Below are 16,362 nucleotides of genomic sequence, written 5' to 3' on the forward strand. Positions count from 1 at the left end.
CTCCTTATTACAGTGCAATTAAAAGAGCATTGAGTTTTAAATGTATGGTTTCATTTTGTGGCGTTGTTGTCGATTTTGTGCTGAAATAGTTGTAATGTTCTAGAGGAAAAATGACTAAAGTCTTGGTGGGACACTTGTGCGTGTGCGTAAAACGTGGAAAACTTGCGACAGCCGCACCGATCGCTCACCACACAACCTGAACGCACCACATGAGTCTGTTCTTTTTCATAGATGCTCATAGAGTAGCCTGTTCCGAGTGAAGTTTCCGGCTCCTCTTTATCTAACGCCCTCTGTCATCAGAGCAGCTGCTGAACAGACGCGAACACCTCCGCGGTCACACTGAATATGCCAGGACTTCTGCTCGGAGATGTATTTCCGGATTTCGAGGCAGAGACCACCGCTGGCAGAATTAAACTACATGAATTTCTCGGTGATTCGTAAGTATGCGCTTATTGATTAGGATTATCAAGTTGTTGTTTTCTCCGGATATTGATTTGTAGGCTTAGAGTAAGAGTTCAGATAACACGAGAGAGAACTTAAGGGCTGGATTGAGTCTAGTTCCTGTTAATTCTCTCTAACTTCTGCTTTATATCTTTGACAGTTACATACAGTTTACAAAAAACAGTAATTTATAATGTGGTGGAGATACTGACAAATAAATCTACCTCCTCAGATATCAGGCTTCAGGGATCTGGATTAGATAGTGAGATGATCCAAATCAAAAGCATCAGGGAGCTGACCAGGCCTGAGGTCAAACCTAAAGTCCCTCCAAAACATGCACGATACACCTTACTCACTTCATGAGACAAATGATAATTCTTTTAGCAACATTTGAGTGACACTGAGGCCACGTCCTGTCAGTTTGGTGTCAGCTTCACCACATAGCTTTCATCCTTATTGCTCAACCCAACGAGAAGCAACAGTAGTTACCACATCATTAAGAGATGGATGTCTGAAGAGAAGAAACTGAGTCAGAATGAAACCTGTTTGTGAAATCTCAAACAGCATCTCCCCTTTAGAGCAGCACCGGCCCTGACACAGCTCCACTTACCTCTCTTTTCATTCCAGATGGGGAATCTTGTTCTCCCACCCCAGAGACTACACCCCTGTGTGCACCACAGAGCTGGGACGAGTTGCCAGACTGAGCAGCGAGTTCAGCAAGCGCAGCGTCAAAACGATCGCCCTGTCCATCGACTGCCTGGAGGATCACCATGGATGGACCAAGGTGTGATAAGCTACGGCTGCTCGTTTTCTGTAACCACATCTGGGACAACATAGAGAGCTGACATCAGTGAAACTGAGACGACATTGGCTCAACCTGGAAGGTTCTGTAGCTGGTAGAAATTAGGCCACTGACATACTGAGCATCAAAGCTTTGACTCAAAAAACTGTGATGTTCCTCTGCTTTTACAGTAACTGTTATCACTTCTTAAAGAAATCAGACAGCTTACACAAGACCCCTATTTTAACAGGAGATCAGGTGGCATGGGGGAGCATATTTTAGTATGCTGCAGGTGTTAGCTACACACTGAAATGCAGTTACGTAAAGCTGCGGAAATTGTAGTATGCAAATTAGACACACAAAACTTTCCCATCATAATTTAACCTTGTGCTAGCATCTTGATGTCTTGTAACCTGCAATTTTCCAGTGCATACTGGAAAAGGAGAATCTGAAATATCACAATCGTCCAGGATATTTTAAAGGCATAATCCAGTTTAAAATCTCTGTTTTCGACAGCTGCAGCCATATACATGCTTCCTTTAAACATATATATATATATTTTAAATGTAAATATCACTTAATGTATTTATGGGACAGAGCTTCATCAATGTGTCAAACAAGCTGGTTTAAGATAAGATAAACCTTTAATAGTCCCACAATGGGGAAATTGGTTTAAATAACCAACCTTGGACTTGTGTCTAACTAGGACATCCTGGTGTACAACTGTGAGGAGTCTGGCTGCTGCTCGCTGCCCTTTCCCATCATAGCGGACAGTAAACGGGAGCTGGCAGTTGCCCTGGGCATGCTGGACCCAGATGAGAAGGACAAAGATGGCATGCCGCTCACTGCCCGCTGTGTAAGCGTCTTTACACTCTCTGCCAAACACAGAATTTAATTTGCTTATTTTATAGGAAGTCTCCAAAACCTGTGCCTTATCTCCTCTCTTGCCTGTAGAGAGTGAGACATTTGAGACATTAGGCCTCTCAGTCTCCATCTCTCTCTCTCGTAGGTGTTTATCATCGGCCCAGATAAAAGGCTGAAACTGTCACTGCTCTACCCCGCCACCACAGGACGCAATTTTGATGAGATCTTGCGGGTGGTGGATTCGCTCCAGCTCACAGCATCGAAAAGGGTGGCCACACCCGTAGACTGGAAGGTACAGTATGTCACACTTTATCTTAGTGATCTCATTCGGCACCAATTATTTAAGCAGCTGACAACAAAGATAAAAGAAAATCTCAACGACCTGCTGCTGTGTAGAATAACCTTGTGTCTTTTCTGCGTGCGTTTTTTTTCCTCCAGCCTGGAGATTGTGTGATGGTTCCTCCGAGCATGTCCGAGGAGGAGGCTGCCTCTCTGTTTCCAGCCGGCGTCTACACCAAAGACCTGCCCTCTGGCAAGAAGTACCTGCGCTACACACCCCAACCATAAGCACACACACACACACTGACCCCTGTCACCTTAATCTAGCAGGTCTCAATGCTCCCCTGGACTTCATGGCCTTAACTACTGCTGGTTTCTTCCCTAACAGGTGGATAAACACAGTCAGCAGGAAACCCAGCTGTGAATCAGTCCCTGATAAAGTAGCTGGAATAAAAACTAGTGATTTAAGAAATGTGTAGGGTTTAACAAATGTAGACATTATATAGCAGGCGATGCTTCAGGCATGAAAGCTGGAATTTTGGGCCTGTTTGGTTTTTTTTTTGGTTTTTTTTTTGGTTTTTTTTTTTTTGTTTTTTGGGGGGGGGGGTTTTGTTTGTTTTTTTTTTTGTTTTTTTTTTTACTAAAGAATACAGTATGGCAACAAAAGTTTCTAATTTATAGCAGTGAAACTGTCTGCTATAAAAATAAGAGCAGCGTTGGTTAAAGATGTATTTTGGTCACCCACACATCTATTGTTCCTGGGCCAATGCAAGAGGAAGTGGTTTACACTCACATTTACACAAAGAATGAGGTAATGACTGAACTGAATGCAGTTACCTATTTAATTACTCACCATCACCCTTTTAACCTTTCCCACCTTGTCTGCTATCAGATAACTGACTGGAATAACTTTGCTTTAGGTCAAAGGACAAAGCTAATTCATTTCACTGAAAATCTTACGGGTTCACTGTACCGATACTCTGATGGATGAGTGTATGATGCCTGAATTTCACCTGTGTGGGACAATAAAAGCATTATGGTTGCTATTTCTTTCCATTAAATACAAACATATTGACTGAAGGGTGATGTTTAGCAACAAAGAATTTGCTTTGTCGCAACTTCCGGACACCACTAAGACCTCTCTGATGTCGTTAGCTCTGGACAGCAGCGCTCTCCCCCGTCCCTCTTAGTTCTGTTTGATGGCGGCTGTTTGTTAATTCAGCTGTGTAGGATTTGCCCCCCCCCCCCCCCCCTCTCACCTGGTTCAACGGCATGAGCGAGGAGCTTATCAACTTTGATCCAGGGAACTGCTGGCAACAGGCTCCTCACTATGACCAGCAGACAGGAGAATTTAAGGACAGCGGAAGGGTTACGAACACGAAATGGAAGGACAAGATAAAATGCAGTGGGGAGAGAACAAAGGACAAGGTGTTTAAAAATGAATGAGCGTCACTATTGATGTTGAAGTTCACTAAATTATATATCAAACATGTTAGATTGCAGTGACAGTGAAAGGCATGAAGGCAGTTCTATAATTTTCATTATTTATTAGGAATACATTTGAAGCAGACAGTATTTGAAGGTACCGTCACCTTGGATGGAGCAGAGGGGTGACGAGCGAGTCAAACACCGTACAGTCTGTTGATGTCCCCACACGTGCTCCTGCATCCTCCTCTTCATTTTGGGGTAGAACTGCAACAGTGGATCTAAAATACAGACAGTCATGGAGAGCTCCAACAGCTTTGTCTCCACAGAGGTCTCATCTACTGTTATCTGCCATCTGTCATCTGAACTCTGCCACCAGCCATATTTCACATCAGACAACTGTTTTCCCTCAGTTTATTGAGAAAATTATTAAAAGTTTAAATGGACCATTATTAATATCAATAAAAACAGCAGGGTTAAGATTTCTGTTCTTGTTTCCAGTGTGTGGATTTATCATCACTGTTACGCCTCAGAGACTCAGATCCAGCTCGGGCTCCCCTCCCAACAACAGTGTCATCTGTGGTTCATAAGGGTCTGGTACTCCCTCTGGTGGGCAAAGAGTCGCTGGAACACCTTGTATTTCCTCTCATAGAAGCTGAAGTAAAAGCATGAAGTGCAGAAAGTAATTACACACATTTTATGCATAGTTATGTATATTTCATTTTTCATTGCAATAAAAACACGCGAACCTCTTACAGAGCTGTGCTCTCATAGGCTGGCTTTAAGAGAAATTAAGAGAATACTTGTGCAATATTATAAATTTTGGTTTTACCTTATGTGAACTGAACAGAAAAATACTTACATGGGTACTTTTTGAAATTAGATTACAAATAATTTTTTAATTTAATTTAATAGCAAAGGAAAATGTAGAAATTAATTCTAAAAAATGTTTCTGATGAAAAGGTGAGTTATTGAAGAAGTGAGGATACTTTTTTCCTTGTTTTGTTTTTTAGATACTTCATTCTTACTGAATTAAACATTGCAGATTTTTCATCCATTTATGTTACTACCCAATGAATGGTAACATAAACATTACAGAAACCATGACATTCACCAAATATTCAAAAAAGAAAAAAAGAAAAATCTTTCTGTCTCACCCCTGGAGTTTATGGTCAGGCTGAACAACTTTCCCCACTTTAGCCATTTTCTCCATTGCCTCCTAAAAGGTAAATTGCAAAGCAAAATATCACTCAATAAATCATGTCACACACATTCAGTCTGGGCCCAGCTCTGACCCAGTTACAGTGTGAACACGAGCCAGCTGCAGCGGTTTCACTGTGGCTGAGTTTATGACTAATGCAGTGCAGGGGCCTCTCTGCTGTCTGAACCTGCAAAATCCAGCCAGTTGACTGCGTGCGGAGGATCAGACACAACAACTGGCTGAAAATGGACTGACAGGTGCAGCCTAGCCCAAACAATAACGTCTTATTTTTAGTATGTCTGGCTTAAAAGGCCTGCCATTCTCTGAGGCTACCAGCTCTGGTGCTGAGACCAGGGGGACGATAGGTTGACTTAGCAAAAGATTCATCCAGACTTCATATCTTAAACACATTGTGCACAAAGCTGGCAGAAACAAGCAGAGCTGTGCTCACTCTTTATTTTTCCACCCAGTAGGTGGAGGCATTGACTCAGTGATTATAAGATCTGTGCCGTGCGCATATGGTTTGGCCTTTAACATTTCTGAGGTCAGTTTTATTGGAGTACAAAAATAAGAAGACTGGATCGCAAACTGCTAAATTCATTGCAAAATAAACATGTTTGTAAAGGGGCACACGACTGATGTTACCCATGAAGTTCAGTTCAGAAGTTCAGTCCCACTCAGCCTGTGGAAACAGTGGTAGGATGTCTTCTGTGGCTCTTTCTTAAATTAAATTAAACTGTTATTTCAGATTTGACTTGGAGACTTAAAATTTTAAACAGTGAAGCTGCATGACCTCTTTGAGATGTGTGGTTTGAAAGAAAGGGGCATTTAGAGGGCGGGAGGGGGGGGGGGTTCAAGACCATTATGTTTTAATCTGTCTCTCAAAATTCCCCAAACTCTATGGAAGTACAACACCAAGAACAAAAAAGTGCCCCTTGTTAAGCTAATTCCATATTATTCAACAAATCTTTACATTTGAATTCAATTAACAATTGTAAGCACTGTTTTATTCATTACATTGAAATATATTAACAGATAAAAAGGCTGTTATAGCACCTTTTTACTGTTTCAAGCACACAGGTTCTTCCTAATATATTTTCTGTTGAATTGTGAAATCCTTTAAATAATAATGTATACAAACATTTTATACTTTTAGAAGGAAAGCTGTTAAATTCAACATGCATAAACCCCCAGTCCATAATCGGAATTACATCACAACATACAGCACTTCCCCTCTCATGCAATACCCAGCATGAGAATACTGGTTTATACTGTTTTCATTTGCATAAAACAACAAATGCAAATTCCCACTGCAACCGTCCATGATGTTTCAGTGTATTTACACTGGAACATTACTATGTGTACACTAGATTTCCTAGTGTTTGAGAGTACGATGAAACAATCACATATCAGAGACTAATAACACATGTTTAAGAATGTGTGTGATTTTGGGCGATGTTTTTACAAATTTCTAATATGTCTGGTGAAGAAAATGTTCATGTGCACGTTGGACAATATTTGCATTCCTGTGTGATTATTTTAAAAAAACTAATTGAAATGTGACCTGGGTTTAATGTACACAAGGATACTTCTGGTAATTGGGGCCAAGTTTAACCAAAAAAAAAAAATGCAATTTGCTATGTGAAGTCTGATTACATCAGCTCAACTGTTGATTTTTAAACACGGTATGTGTTTGTGTGCCACTCTACCTGTATTGTGCTGTAGTCCTGTGATGCACATGCACCCAAGACTGCTGCTCCTATTAACACAGCCTCTGCCTGGTCTGGCAGCACCACAGGCAATCCTGAAAGTGATGATATTAAAAAAGTGGAATAGGCCAAAGCTTCATGGGAGATTCTTTTGAAGCAGTGTTAGTTTACATCACAGTGTTTATGTAATGGTAACATTATTCTAATATTGGTAGAAATTTTTGTTGAAAAATATCATACATAAAACATACTATAATTATCAATTATAGTATGGTATATACAGTATGGTATCTTATACCTGTAGCATTGGCGTGAATCTGCACAAACAAGCAGTTTTTGCTCAGTCCTCCACACAGGAAGAGGGTTCTGATGTCATGTCCTGCTTCTTTCATGGCGTCCAGAATATGAAGAGTACCAAGCTGAAACCAGATAAGAGGACACAAGGGGAATTAGGTTACAAGTGAAGAACACAACCTCCCCTCGTACTTGGACTTGGTTACAAGGATGTTGGACTGAGGCTGAGAGGAAGTCAACTTGAAACAAAAAGCATAGCACACTCACAGCGAGGGCTTGTATAGTGGCCAAATAGAGCAGAGCCAAGTCATCCAAAGTTTGGGAGAGAGACAGTCCAATCACCTGCAAAACAGTAGGACAGGAGTCATTCATGCCAAAACAGTCAGTGTTGATAACAAGAGAATTACTGTTAAGTGTAAAAAAAAAAAAACTCAAAGGCAACACATGCAAACCAAGTAAGATCAAACCCTCATATGTTGTTATGGAATGAGAACTGAACCTGGGCCTGAATTCAGTGCTTTGGAAGTTAGCCGCTTCAAGTAGTTGCTTGCAAAACTGTATTATGAATTTATTTTGTTTTTTAAAAAATTGTTAACAACAACTGAGTTAGATGAAAAGACTGATTCCACCGTCGTGTCTGTGGTTTACGTTCAGAGCTGGAGCCTGGAAAGTGGAGGCAGGGGAACGGGGCGACATAAAATTGATGTCATTAAACAAAAAAAAAAGTAATTTCAAGCCTTGTGTCCAGTCTCCTCACCATGCCCTTCAATGTGGGATCAGCCAGAGGAGACCTGTTCCCATGGAAGTCCGGCCACACGTGAAGACTGGATCCCAGCAGGTCAACAGCGGTGCTCGAGTTAGCCATTAAACTCAGGTGGCTGTTCAGGTAGCTGTAGATGTTCTCGCCTATGAAGGGAAATCTGGGGAAAAAGCACAATAAGGAAATGTCAGAAATTATGATGCTATAGACCTTTTTCACAGAAGATGTTACAACTTGTCATAGGAGGAAAAGCACAGGCGTGTATCTGACGAGGTTAACATGTTATGCCATGTCGGTGGGTGAGAGCATGGATAATACCAGGATGTCCTTGTTTAAATCTAAGAAAATGTAAAGAAAATAAAACAATTAAATAATATACGTATATATTTATTTATTGATATTAGAGAGTAGAGTTGTACAGAATATACAACTTCACTAAGCTTCTAATCTTTCTAAAGCTTACTGAACTGAACAGGGATGACAGCTGTGCTAAAACATTTTTGGGAAGCGCAACACTAAACGCATCAGCTGACCTCTGCTGTGCCTGTTCCTGGAGCTGGGTGTAGGCAGCGTGGCCCTTCACCATGTGGTCAATCTGAGGGAGGAGAGAGCAGGATGGTCAAACAGAGAAAAAAAAAATATCACAGAGTATACAGCTGATAGCAAAAAGGGCTGTGAGACTGTGACTGCTGATTATTTACATATTAAAAATTAAATCACTGGAGCTTTAGGTGATGTTATATAAGAGCTTGTCTCGTCAAAGCAAAAGAAATGAAATTTACAAGGTTGGAAAATACAAAAAAAAGGATGAAATCATCATATGTGAGAAGCCAGAAACCAGATAATATTTGGTGCTTTAGCTTTACTATGAATCACTGTCAACTGATTATAAACACTGCCAATATCTTGCCTTGTGTCTAGATGTGATGCAGGTGAATGACACTGAAGCTTGATTACAAACGAGAACTGGAGATTATATCAAACAAATCTGATTTCTTTTCCAAAAACTAGCTTTCAAATCTTTTGATCATTTTTATTAACAAGAGGCACTTTGATGGCCTTATGGCCACCATGACAAAAGACTGTGTGCGCTCGACGGTGGACTGACCAGCCGTCCTGTAGCACTCTGTCCTCCCTCGTTGAGCCACAAGCCAGGCACCATAGCAGACAGGCAGGGTCCCCACACCCCCGGCACAAACAGAGGCTGCTCGCTGATCTAACACACATTACAGGAACAAAGTTAAAAGTTTTAGTTAGTTTTGTACATCGATGACGGTGTGTTTACATCTACAGAGATATGAACCCCTCTGAAAGACAAAGAGGAGTACTAACCACGTTTTCAATGGCAATGTAAACAGCTAGAGTTTCTTATTCAGAATAACAAAAGAAGACGGGGCCTATGGTTTGCTTCACTGCTCACAGTTCCTGCTGCTGGCCTTTGTAGAAAGGATCATTTCAGCCTACACACAATAAAAACTCCACAGAAAGTATGATAAAGGTAAAAAGGACATAAGAGTCGTAAACATTCAGAGTGACCCAGTCATCAGCATTACAGGGAAAAATGATTAATCAGTCCACTTTAAATAGACTGCATACCCGTGTGTCAGTATTAGCTAAGATAGAGACGCTGTGAGTATATGATTAATTCTAGGAGGTGTTGTATTAGTCATAAAGTGATGAGTGAGAGAAAAGTAATCGTGGAGTTCAAAACATATCCATGTTTTTAGCGTTTGCTAAACTTAACTTGACACCGTAGCTGCACACCACTCACCGCCATGTGACAGGTTGATGTCCCGCAGATCATCGCCATGCGTGCGGTGATCGGCTGGTCCTCACATGGCAAGTTAAAGCCTTTTACATTTGCACCTATCACACCTGGAATGGGATGTAAAATTCAATTTTCTTTATATTTATTCTGTATCACAAACTACTTCCTGCAAGGGAAAATTTGTGAGGTGATATATAAGTTTTTTTTTTTGGGGGTGTTACCTAATACAAACTTTACAAACCTGCTGTTTTGAGCTCCGCTGGGGACAAATAACATTGATTTACAGATCAAAAGCTTTAAATCCTTTTGAAGTGGCTCCCTGACCTTCACATGGGATTCAGCAGTGACACTAACCGATGGAATAATGTTTGTCAAGCTGGTTTGAGTTTAAGGTGGAAGGTTGATCTACGTGCGGGGGCAGGGGGTGTACATCACTGTGACATGTACAACAACTAAAGGTTCAGCGTGTTTTAACCTCCGACTCATGTGACAATGTGTGATCGGCAGAGGTCAAAGCCAGAGGTCAGAGGGCAGAGTTCATGAGAAGTTTAGCTCCTAGAACAAAACCAGATGGCCAGGAATTCTGAACCAAAGAAAAGGTCAACAAAATGCTCACAGATACAGTACACAACAACATTAATCAATACCTTTTCAAACTGGCAGAGGTTTGGTACTTGATATATACATTTTTCACCCAAAATATTCAGGCTGGGGTAGTTCTGATGAGGACTTTTATGCCCCAGTAATGCAGTGTCTCAGTGTGTGATACCTAGGCCTCCAGCATGAGCATCAATGAGAGAAGCACCAACTGCAATTCCTGGGTCCAAACCCAAATCTGCTGCTGCCTCCTGGGTGAGGCCGTGTCCCAGTGGGCTCCCTGGAGAACACGTCACGTTGCCTGGATGACAGAAAAGCCAAAGCTGACATAATGAAAGACATCTTGTGTAGACGGTCTGTTTAGAGAGATGATGAAACAAACTTATGGATTCTCTGACCTATTTTGGAAAAGTTATTTTCCAGGAGGTCCTCCAGTCCAATGCTAGCCCAAAAGCTGGCATCCCATCCCTTTGGAGGGCAATATGTCCATTTACACACCAGAGTACATAAAGATCTGTGGAACATGGCAGAATGTTACTCACTAACAAGCTTCCCAAGATATTTCATTATAGTAAACATGTCTTCTTAAATCTATTCAGCATCATGACGTCAAATTAACAGAATCCTGTGAGGGTCACAGTATCAAAAACACTTTGTCCGCGATAAAAGACACGTATCAGAGAATTAGCCCCGCTATCAAGGACAAATTCATCCTTTGTTTCGAACATACATCTGATACAAGGACAGCATTTAAGCGAGACAGTACATCAGCCATTCAACAAACATCTTATTTATAGCAAAAACACTTTAAAGGTCACTCTAAGTTGTGAACCTTTCTCATCCCACCTCTGACATTTGTATTGCACACACGTACGACGCCTTCTTATTACACATGCTCAAGAAATGACTGGGAATGACTCACAGATAAACATTCAAATAATCTACCACAGTCATAGTGCACCAGCAGAGTTCACCTTGTCAAAGAGCCTGTTGCTTTCCAAGACAGGAAGTCTGGCAGGTCAAAAAAGTGAGCAGCTTTGTCCCAGCAGATTTCTTTTAGATTCTGATAAAGGGAAAAGAGTAGATGCAGTAAAGTACCCCTGATTGGTGAGTAATACCAACACATATATGTAGTGATTGGTCACAGTTGAACTGTAAATGCCAACGTGTGGGAAATGCCGACGTGTTTTGAAGAATCTGGCTCATGAAAAATAGGTAGGTGAGGCTAAAACAACACCACATCCTGACCAACCTGTACAGACAGCCACAATAAAACCTTGGGAGATCAGTGGTCCTGTGGTGACCTCGCTCACCTCTCACCTCTTTGAGCCAGAGCAGCTTAGGGGGCTGCATCTCAGGTGACATGACCCCTCCCACCCTGCTCAGGACCTTGTGGCCGGTGTCGTTTATACGGACGGCCTGCTCCGCAGCACGATGGTCCATCCACATCACCACGTTCCTTTGTCTGTCACCTGAACAAAAAAAGCAGAGGAGACAGGGAGAAGATCCATGGTCAGAGCAAATGGTAAACAACATATACCAAATAGTTAATACTGCATGGACTGAATATCCCTGATGTAATTTTAAGATTAAATTGGTTTATTGGGGGATGATAAACAAAGGTTTTGTGATGTGTAATTTAACCTGAGAATCTGGGTCCTGACCTCAGGGTTTACCTTGATTCATTGAAAAACAACAAGAATCCCTACGAGCTCCAGGGGTTCTGTTTTGTAGCTGAGCCTGACCTCTGACCTCGCTGTGGAGGAGGGGACTTTACCTTCAAGGATCAATAAAGTATCATACTACAATAGACTAAAGCAACATATCCAAGCAAAACTAAACAACTTGAAGATTTCATTACAAAATTCACTCTATCTTAATTTTACAAGCTGAAAATGTTCAACCAGCATTTCAAAAGTGTGTTTCTACCTTTAATAACCCATAATGTGTGCTTATGTGTATATAAAGGATGTTTTGCAAAGTATTTATGTAACTCACTCACCGTTCTGACAGACTGGCACAGGCTGGAAGCTTTGGTCCAAAACCACTAGAGAGCAGGTGGCATCAAAACCAACACCACGAACCTGGTTCCTCTCCACACCCTGGGTAACTTTCTGGAAGAAATATACAGCATAGTCTGAAAAAACTTTTTTTCAGTGCATTTACAAAGGAATAATCTGTGAAGAAATTATAAGGGGGGGGGGGGTCTGATTACATCAGCAGGCCCTGCATCATAGCGAAACATACACTGTGAATATCTACGGACAGAAGGTGTCGTATGTTGCACAGTCTATAAAGCCACTTGTGGCAAATTTGTGATATTGAGCTGTATAAATAAAACTGAGGTGACTTGAATAATTGGAATTAAGACCAATATAGCCACATATTTGTGTTTGTGAAGAAAAATAAACATTAAAACAGGAGCACAAAGCTAATGTGATGATAATGTTTAGTAAATTTATTGTTACAAAAACATCCTCCTCACAGCACACACCTACACCCAACCTGAGGCAGTAGTAACACCTCAAAGTCAAATGTTGCACATTGAGAGTGTGTGAAAGTATAGTAAGGTAGCAGAGGAGGTGAAACAGTCAGCTAAAAGTAACAGAGACATGCTTGAAAGAGTCAAATTAAATAATAAATAACTGAAATGAATAATTGTTGGGCTGGATAGCTGGATAAACCATTCAAATATTGGACAAAAGGAATGAAGATACAACTAAAATAGCTAAAAGCAAATTATTAACCACTGAGATAATTATCTAAAATTACAGAATAAACTGTTAAAATGGCTGAAAGTAAAGGATAAACAGCTGAAATATTAGCTAACAGTAATGCACAAATTATCCTGTTTTATGTTGTGTTACTTAACATCTACTTTAAAATCAACTAACATGAGGGCATTTGTGAGGTCTGTTTTGGGGTATTTGAGCTCATCTGACAGGGATGTGTGTGTGTGTGTGTATTTGTTAAAACAAGGTTGGGTCACCCCACCTTCACAACTGTGCAGCATTTCTCCCAGATCTCAGTGGAGGACTGGACATAGTGGTCAGTCTGGGGCTCCCAGATGCTGATGGGCTCCTCTGCAGTGCTCTTCAGGAGGCCATCTCTGGTCACCAGTGCAGCCCTCACACTGGCAGTGCCCACGTCCACTCCAACATAATAGACCTCTGCCATGAGGAGACGAGCTGAATGTAGGGGAAGGGGAGGGGGAGCAGGAGAGATCCAGGAGCTGATCATTAACCAGGTTACAAAGTCAACATATAATCGACTTGTTTCTAAACAGGTGGACGTAAACACAGATATTAACGCGTGCTTATCGTACATTTGCTTTTAAGAATGTTTTCTTTTCTATCTCTTGGTCCATCAGACACTGAAACTGTCCTCAGCTGAACGTGATAAAGCAAAGCTATCGTGCAGCAACGGGAAAGACACACAGATTTCCCACCTATCACACATTTACACTTCAAATACAAATAAAATGCGCTGTCCAACACCGAGGACATTTATAGACCAGCTGATACAACATCTTCCAACTTACCGGCAGATCACAATCTTATATCAGCACAGGAAACATCACTTTTTGAGTTTCTGATAAGCGTACTTTGAGCTGCGGACGGTACATGGGACGGAAAGCGAAAGCAGACAAAACAGTCCACATTCGCATTTTTTTCTGTTTAGCCGGATCAAGTCCGAGACAACACACATGGGCATCACGAATTTTTAATATCTCTGTCTCTTCCTCCTTTTCTTCCTGTCTTTGTAGAGTCCAAGTTTTTAGAAGACTAATAAACCGCGGGATAATCACTGCAACACAAAGAATACAGATCCATAGATGTAACTGCTAGCAACATTGTACATTAGCCCATAGTCTACTGAGGGAGGATGGAGATACCTTATGGACCTAATAAAAGATCACAACAAACTTACTTCCAACAGTACGGACTTCCTATTGAAGTCTGTTAATTACTGTCAGAAGAAGCATTCATTTACATTTGTGTTGCTTCAAGGAGCCACTGGGCAAAAATAAAAGGTATGATTACCAAGTGGGTGAAATGAGGAACCATGGCGGGGCCCCCAGACTTTAGCCTGTCAGTTTCACCAGTTAGGTGCACATCATTTTATTAACTGCAACTTTTTATAGGACTTTGCATTATTACCTGTTCTTGTAGCAGTGTCTTGTTGAGTGGCCCTCTAAAAATCTAATTTTAAGAAGTTACATCATGACATCCGGCCGTGCAGTTATTCATGACACCTGTGTTTTTGGGCTATGATACATCAAGATAGCTGCTATGAAAAACGTCCATTACAAAACATTAACCACAAGAGCACAGACGACATTCGTTAAATACTGACCATTCATATGAGAGCTGAATAACTGAAAGTGATAATTTACTGCAGTAGATGATAATCTGTTACAGTGGTGTAGTGTCAGGCCTCCAAAATGGGCTTCGAGGCAAAAAAACAAAACAAAGCAGAGACAATCACCTGCCGTCAAAATACCGGTTTTGATGAAGAATAGATATGTCAGACTTTCTACCCTGCATCCCGCCTCGTCACTTTCCTCTATTGTGTCCTTTTCTGCGAGGAGATAAACAGCTGTCTAAAGGAAGTAGTGCTGGCTGTGATCAGCGTGTTTGGACCAGGAACGATCAGCAGAGATGGAGTACAAAGAAAAAACAAGCAGCAGGACAGGAAGAAGCAGATGGTCTTCAACAAACACTGCACAGACAGTGTTTGAAATCTCATCTGTCTCTCTCACCGCTCAGTGTGTCTCAGTGTGTGTGTGTGTCCCTCTGGTCCACGCCTGAAGATAATCAAAACTTTGCTCTGCTGATACATCAAAACATGCATATGTAGTTTTTCTCTGTGTTTTGCTCTCATGAAGTGTGTGAGTGTGTGAGTGTGTGTGTATGTGAGGGGGTTCGTGTACCCTGATGTGTCCCACCTCTGTACAACAAAAGCAGGCCTGTTGGGAGGCAGACAGGACCAGCTCCTGATTAGAAAGCTGCATGCAGTGGAAACAGCTGGCCCGGGCAGGGAGGAGGAAAGCGCTGTTATCTAAAGGCGAACCCGTTGGGCCAATAGAGGGGAAAAGCAGACAGAGAAACAGGAAGCACAGCCAGAGCACAGCGGTAGTTTGATAGGAAAATACTCCTCGATGGGGCTTAGCACAGGTGTACAGAAAGAGACACAGGGAGAATGAAGTGACTTAGAAGTTACTGTTAAATGGGAAGCTGCTCTGTTGTTAAGTTAAAAGAAAAGAGAAAAGAAGAAAGAAAGGCTGAGGTCTTGTTTGCCTTCATTACTGCTGTGGTATTAGACACAAAAGTTTTTAAAGCATTCCAGTTCTGGCTTTCTACTTCAGGGTGTCAAATACATCCAAATGGGTGTTGCACGGCTGCGTTGCGAGGACAACATGTCATCTCAAGAGTGTTGACCTCAGTCGGCTCTGGTTCTCTCAGGCTGTCTGAGGCTGTTAACTTATTTATAGTTGGCTTGAGGAGAACATGTTGAATAATACAATGGGGGTGGCCAGACAGACTGGACTGCAGCTGTACAGAGGCTTCAGTCATAAGTGCAGCTTCACATTCACCTGTGACCTAGGCCAACGAGCGTGAGCACAGAATATAATGAACTCGTATTATACGAGTTTAGCACTTGCACAAGCAAAGATCATGTTTAAGTTAAGGAACATTTAATATCATGACTTGTTTATAAGTTAGGGCTAAAATTTTAATCATGATACATTTGCCTTAATGACTGTAATTGCAATGATAAATTCCTTTTATTTGCATCGGTGCATTCAGCTTCCCTATATTGCTGATGGTGCAATGTTCTAATCACACATACAGCCAGTTAAAGCTTAGGCACTTTTAAACTACACGGTGAGTTGATTGGTTATGATAAGTGAGAACTTTATTCATTCATTTCATTCATTTAAATAGAAAGATACATATATACATGAAACAAACCGTATATGTTATCTGTAAATACATAATTACTGAACAGAGGGAGATGCAAATTACCAGTGATGGTGCAATGCATGAATGAAAGTGCAAGGACCTGTTACTACCATATGTTATAAATTATGAACAATGGAACAACAGACAGGTGCATCCGTTTTACAAAATGACAAAAATCAGTATGAAAAAGTTCAAACAGACAGGGCCACCTGAGTTACCATGTTACACGTGTGACGAATTACACAAAAAGAGTGTGAATGGGGAAAAAAGATTGAGA

General features: G+C 41.3%; 2 protein-coding genes across 3 annotated transcripts; one reads left to right on the forward strand and one right to left on the reverse strand.

Moving 5' to 3' along the window:
- The first annotated feature begins 266 nt into the window (after positions 1-266).
- LOC121193549 (peroxiredoxin-6-like) lies at positions 267-2,910 on the forward strand. The gene is made up of 5 exons (XM_041055902.1): positions 267-437; positions 1,069-1,225; positions 1,929-2,078; positions 2,232-2,378; positions 2,525-2,910. The coding sequence occupies exons 1-5, from the start codon at positions 346-348 to the stop codon at positions 2,651-2,653; spliced, it is 675 nt and encodes a 224-aa protein (XP_040911836.1). The 5' UTR covers positions 267-345; the 3' UTR covers positions 2,654-2,910.
- fggy (FGGY carbohydrate kinase domain containing) lies at positions 1,210-13,773 on the reverse strand. Of its 2 annotated transcripts, XR_005895296.1 has the most exons (18): positions 13,661-13,773; positions 13,114-13,307; positions 12,122-12,233; positions 11,440-11,591; positions 11,094-11,182; positions 10,518-10,633; positions 10,292-10,420; positions 9,526-9,629; positions 8,863-8,970; positions 8,288-8,349; positions 7,752-7,914; positions 7,262-7,336; positions 6,999-7,119; positions 6,701-6,795; positions 4,948-5,009; positions 3,958-4,445; positions 3,625-3,693; positions 1,210-1,264 (listed from the first exon to the last, which is right to left on the reverse strand). XR_005895296.1 is itself a non-coding variant. In XM_041055900.1 (16 exons), exons 2-16 carry the CDS (start codon positions 13,294-13,296, stop codon positions 4,364-4,366), a joined length of 1,653 nt encoding a protein of 550 aa, XP_040911834.1. In that variant the 5' UTR covers positions 13,297-13,307; positions 13,661-13,773; the 3' UTR covers positions 3,898-4,363. The 2 variants fall into 2 exon arrangements, 1 of the variants encoding a protein (XP_040911834.1); XM_041055900.1 differs by lacking the exons at positions 1,210-1,264; positions 3,625-3,693 and having other exon boundaries at positions 3,898-4,445.
- Positions 13,774-16,362: the final 2,589 nt, after the last annotated feature.

Source organism: Toxotes jaculatrix, chromosome 14, assembly GCF_017976425.1.
Source record: "Toxotes jaculatrix isolate fToxJac2 chromosome 14, fToxJac2.pri, whole genome shotgun sequence".
Classification (NCBI taxonomy): Eukaryota; Metazoa; Chordata; class Actinopteri; family Toxotidae; genus Toxotes; species Toxotes jaculatrix.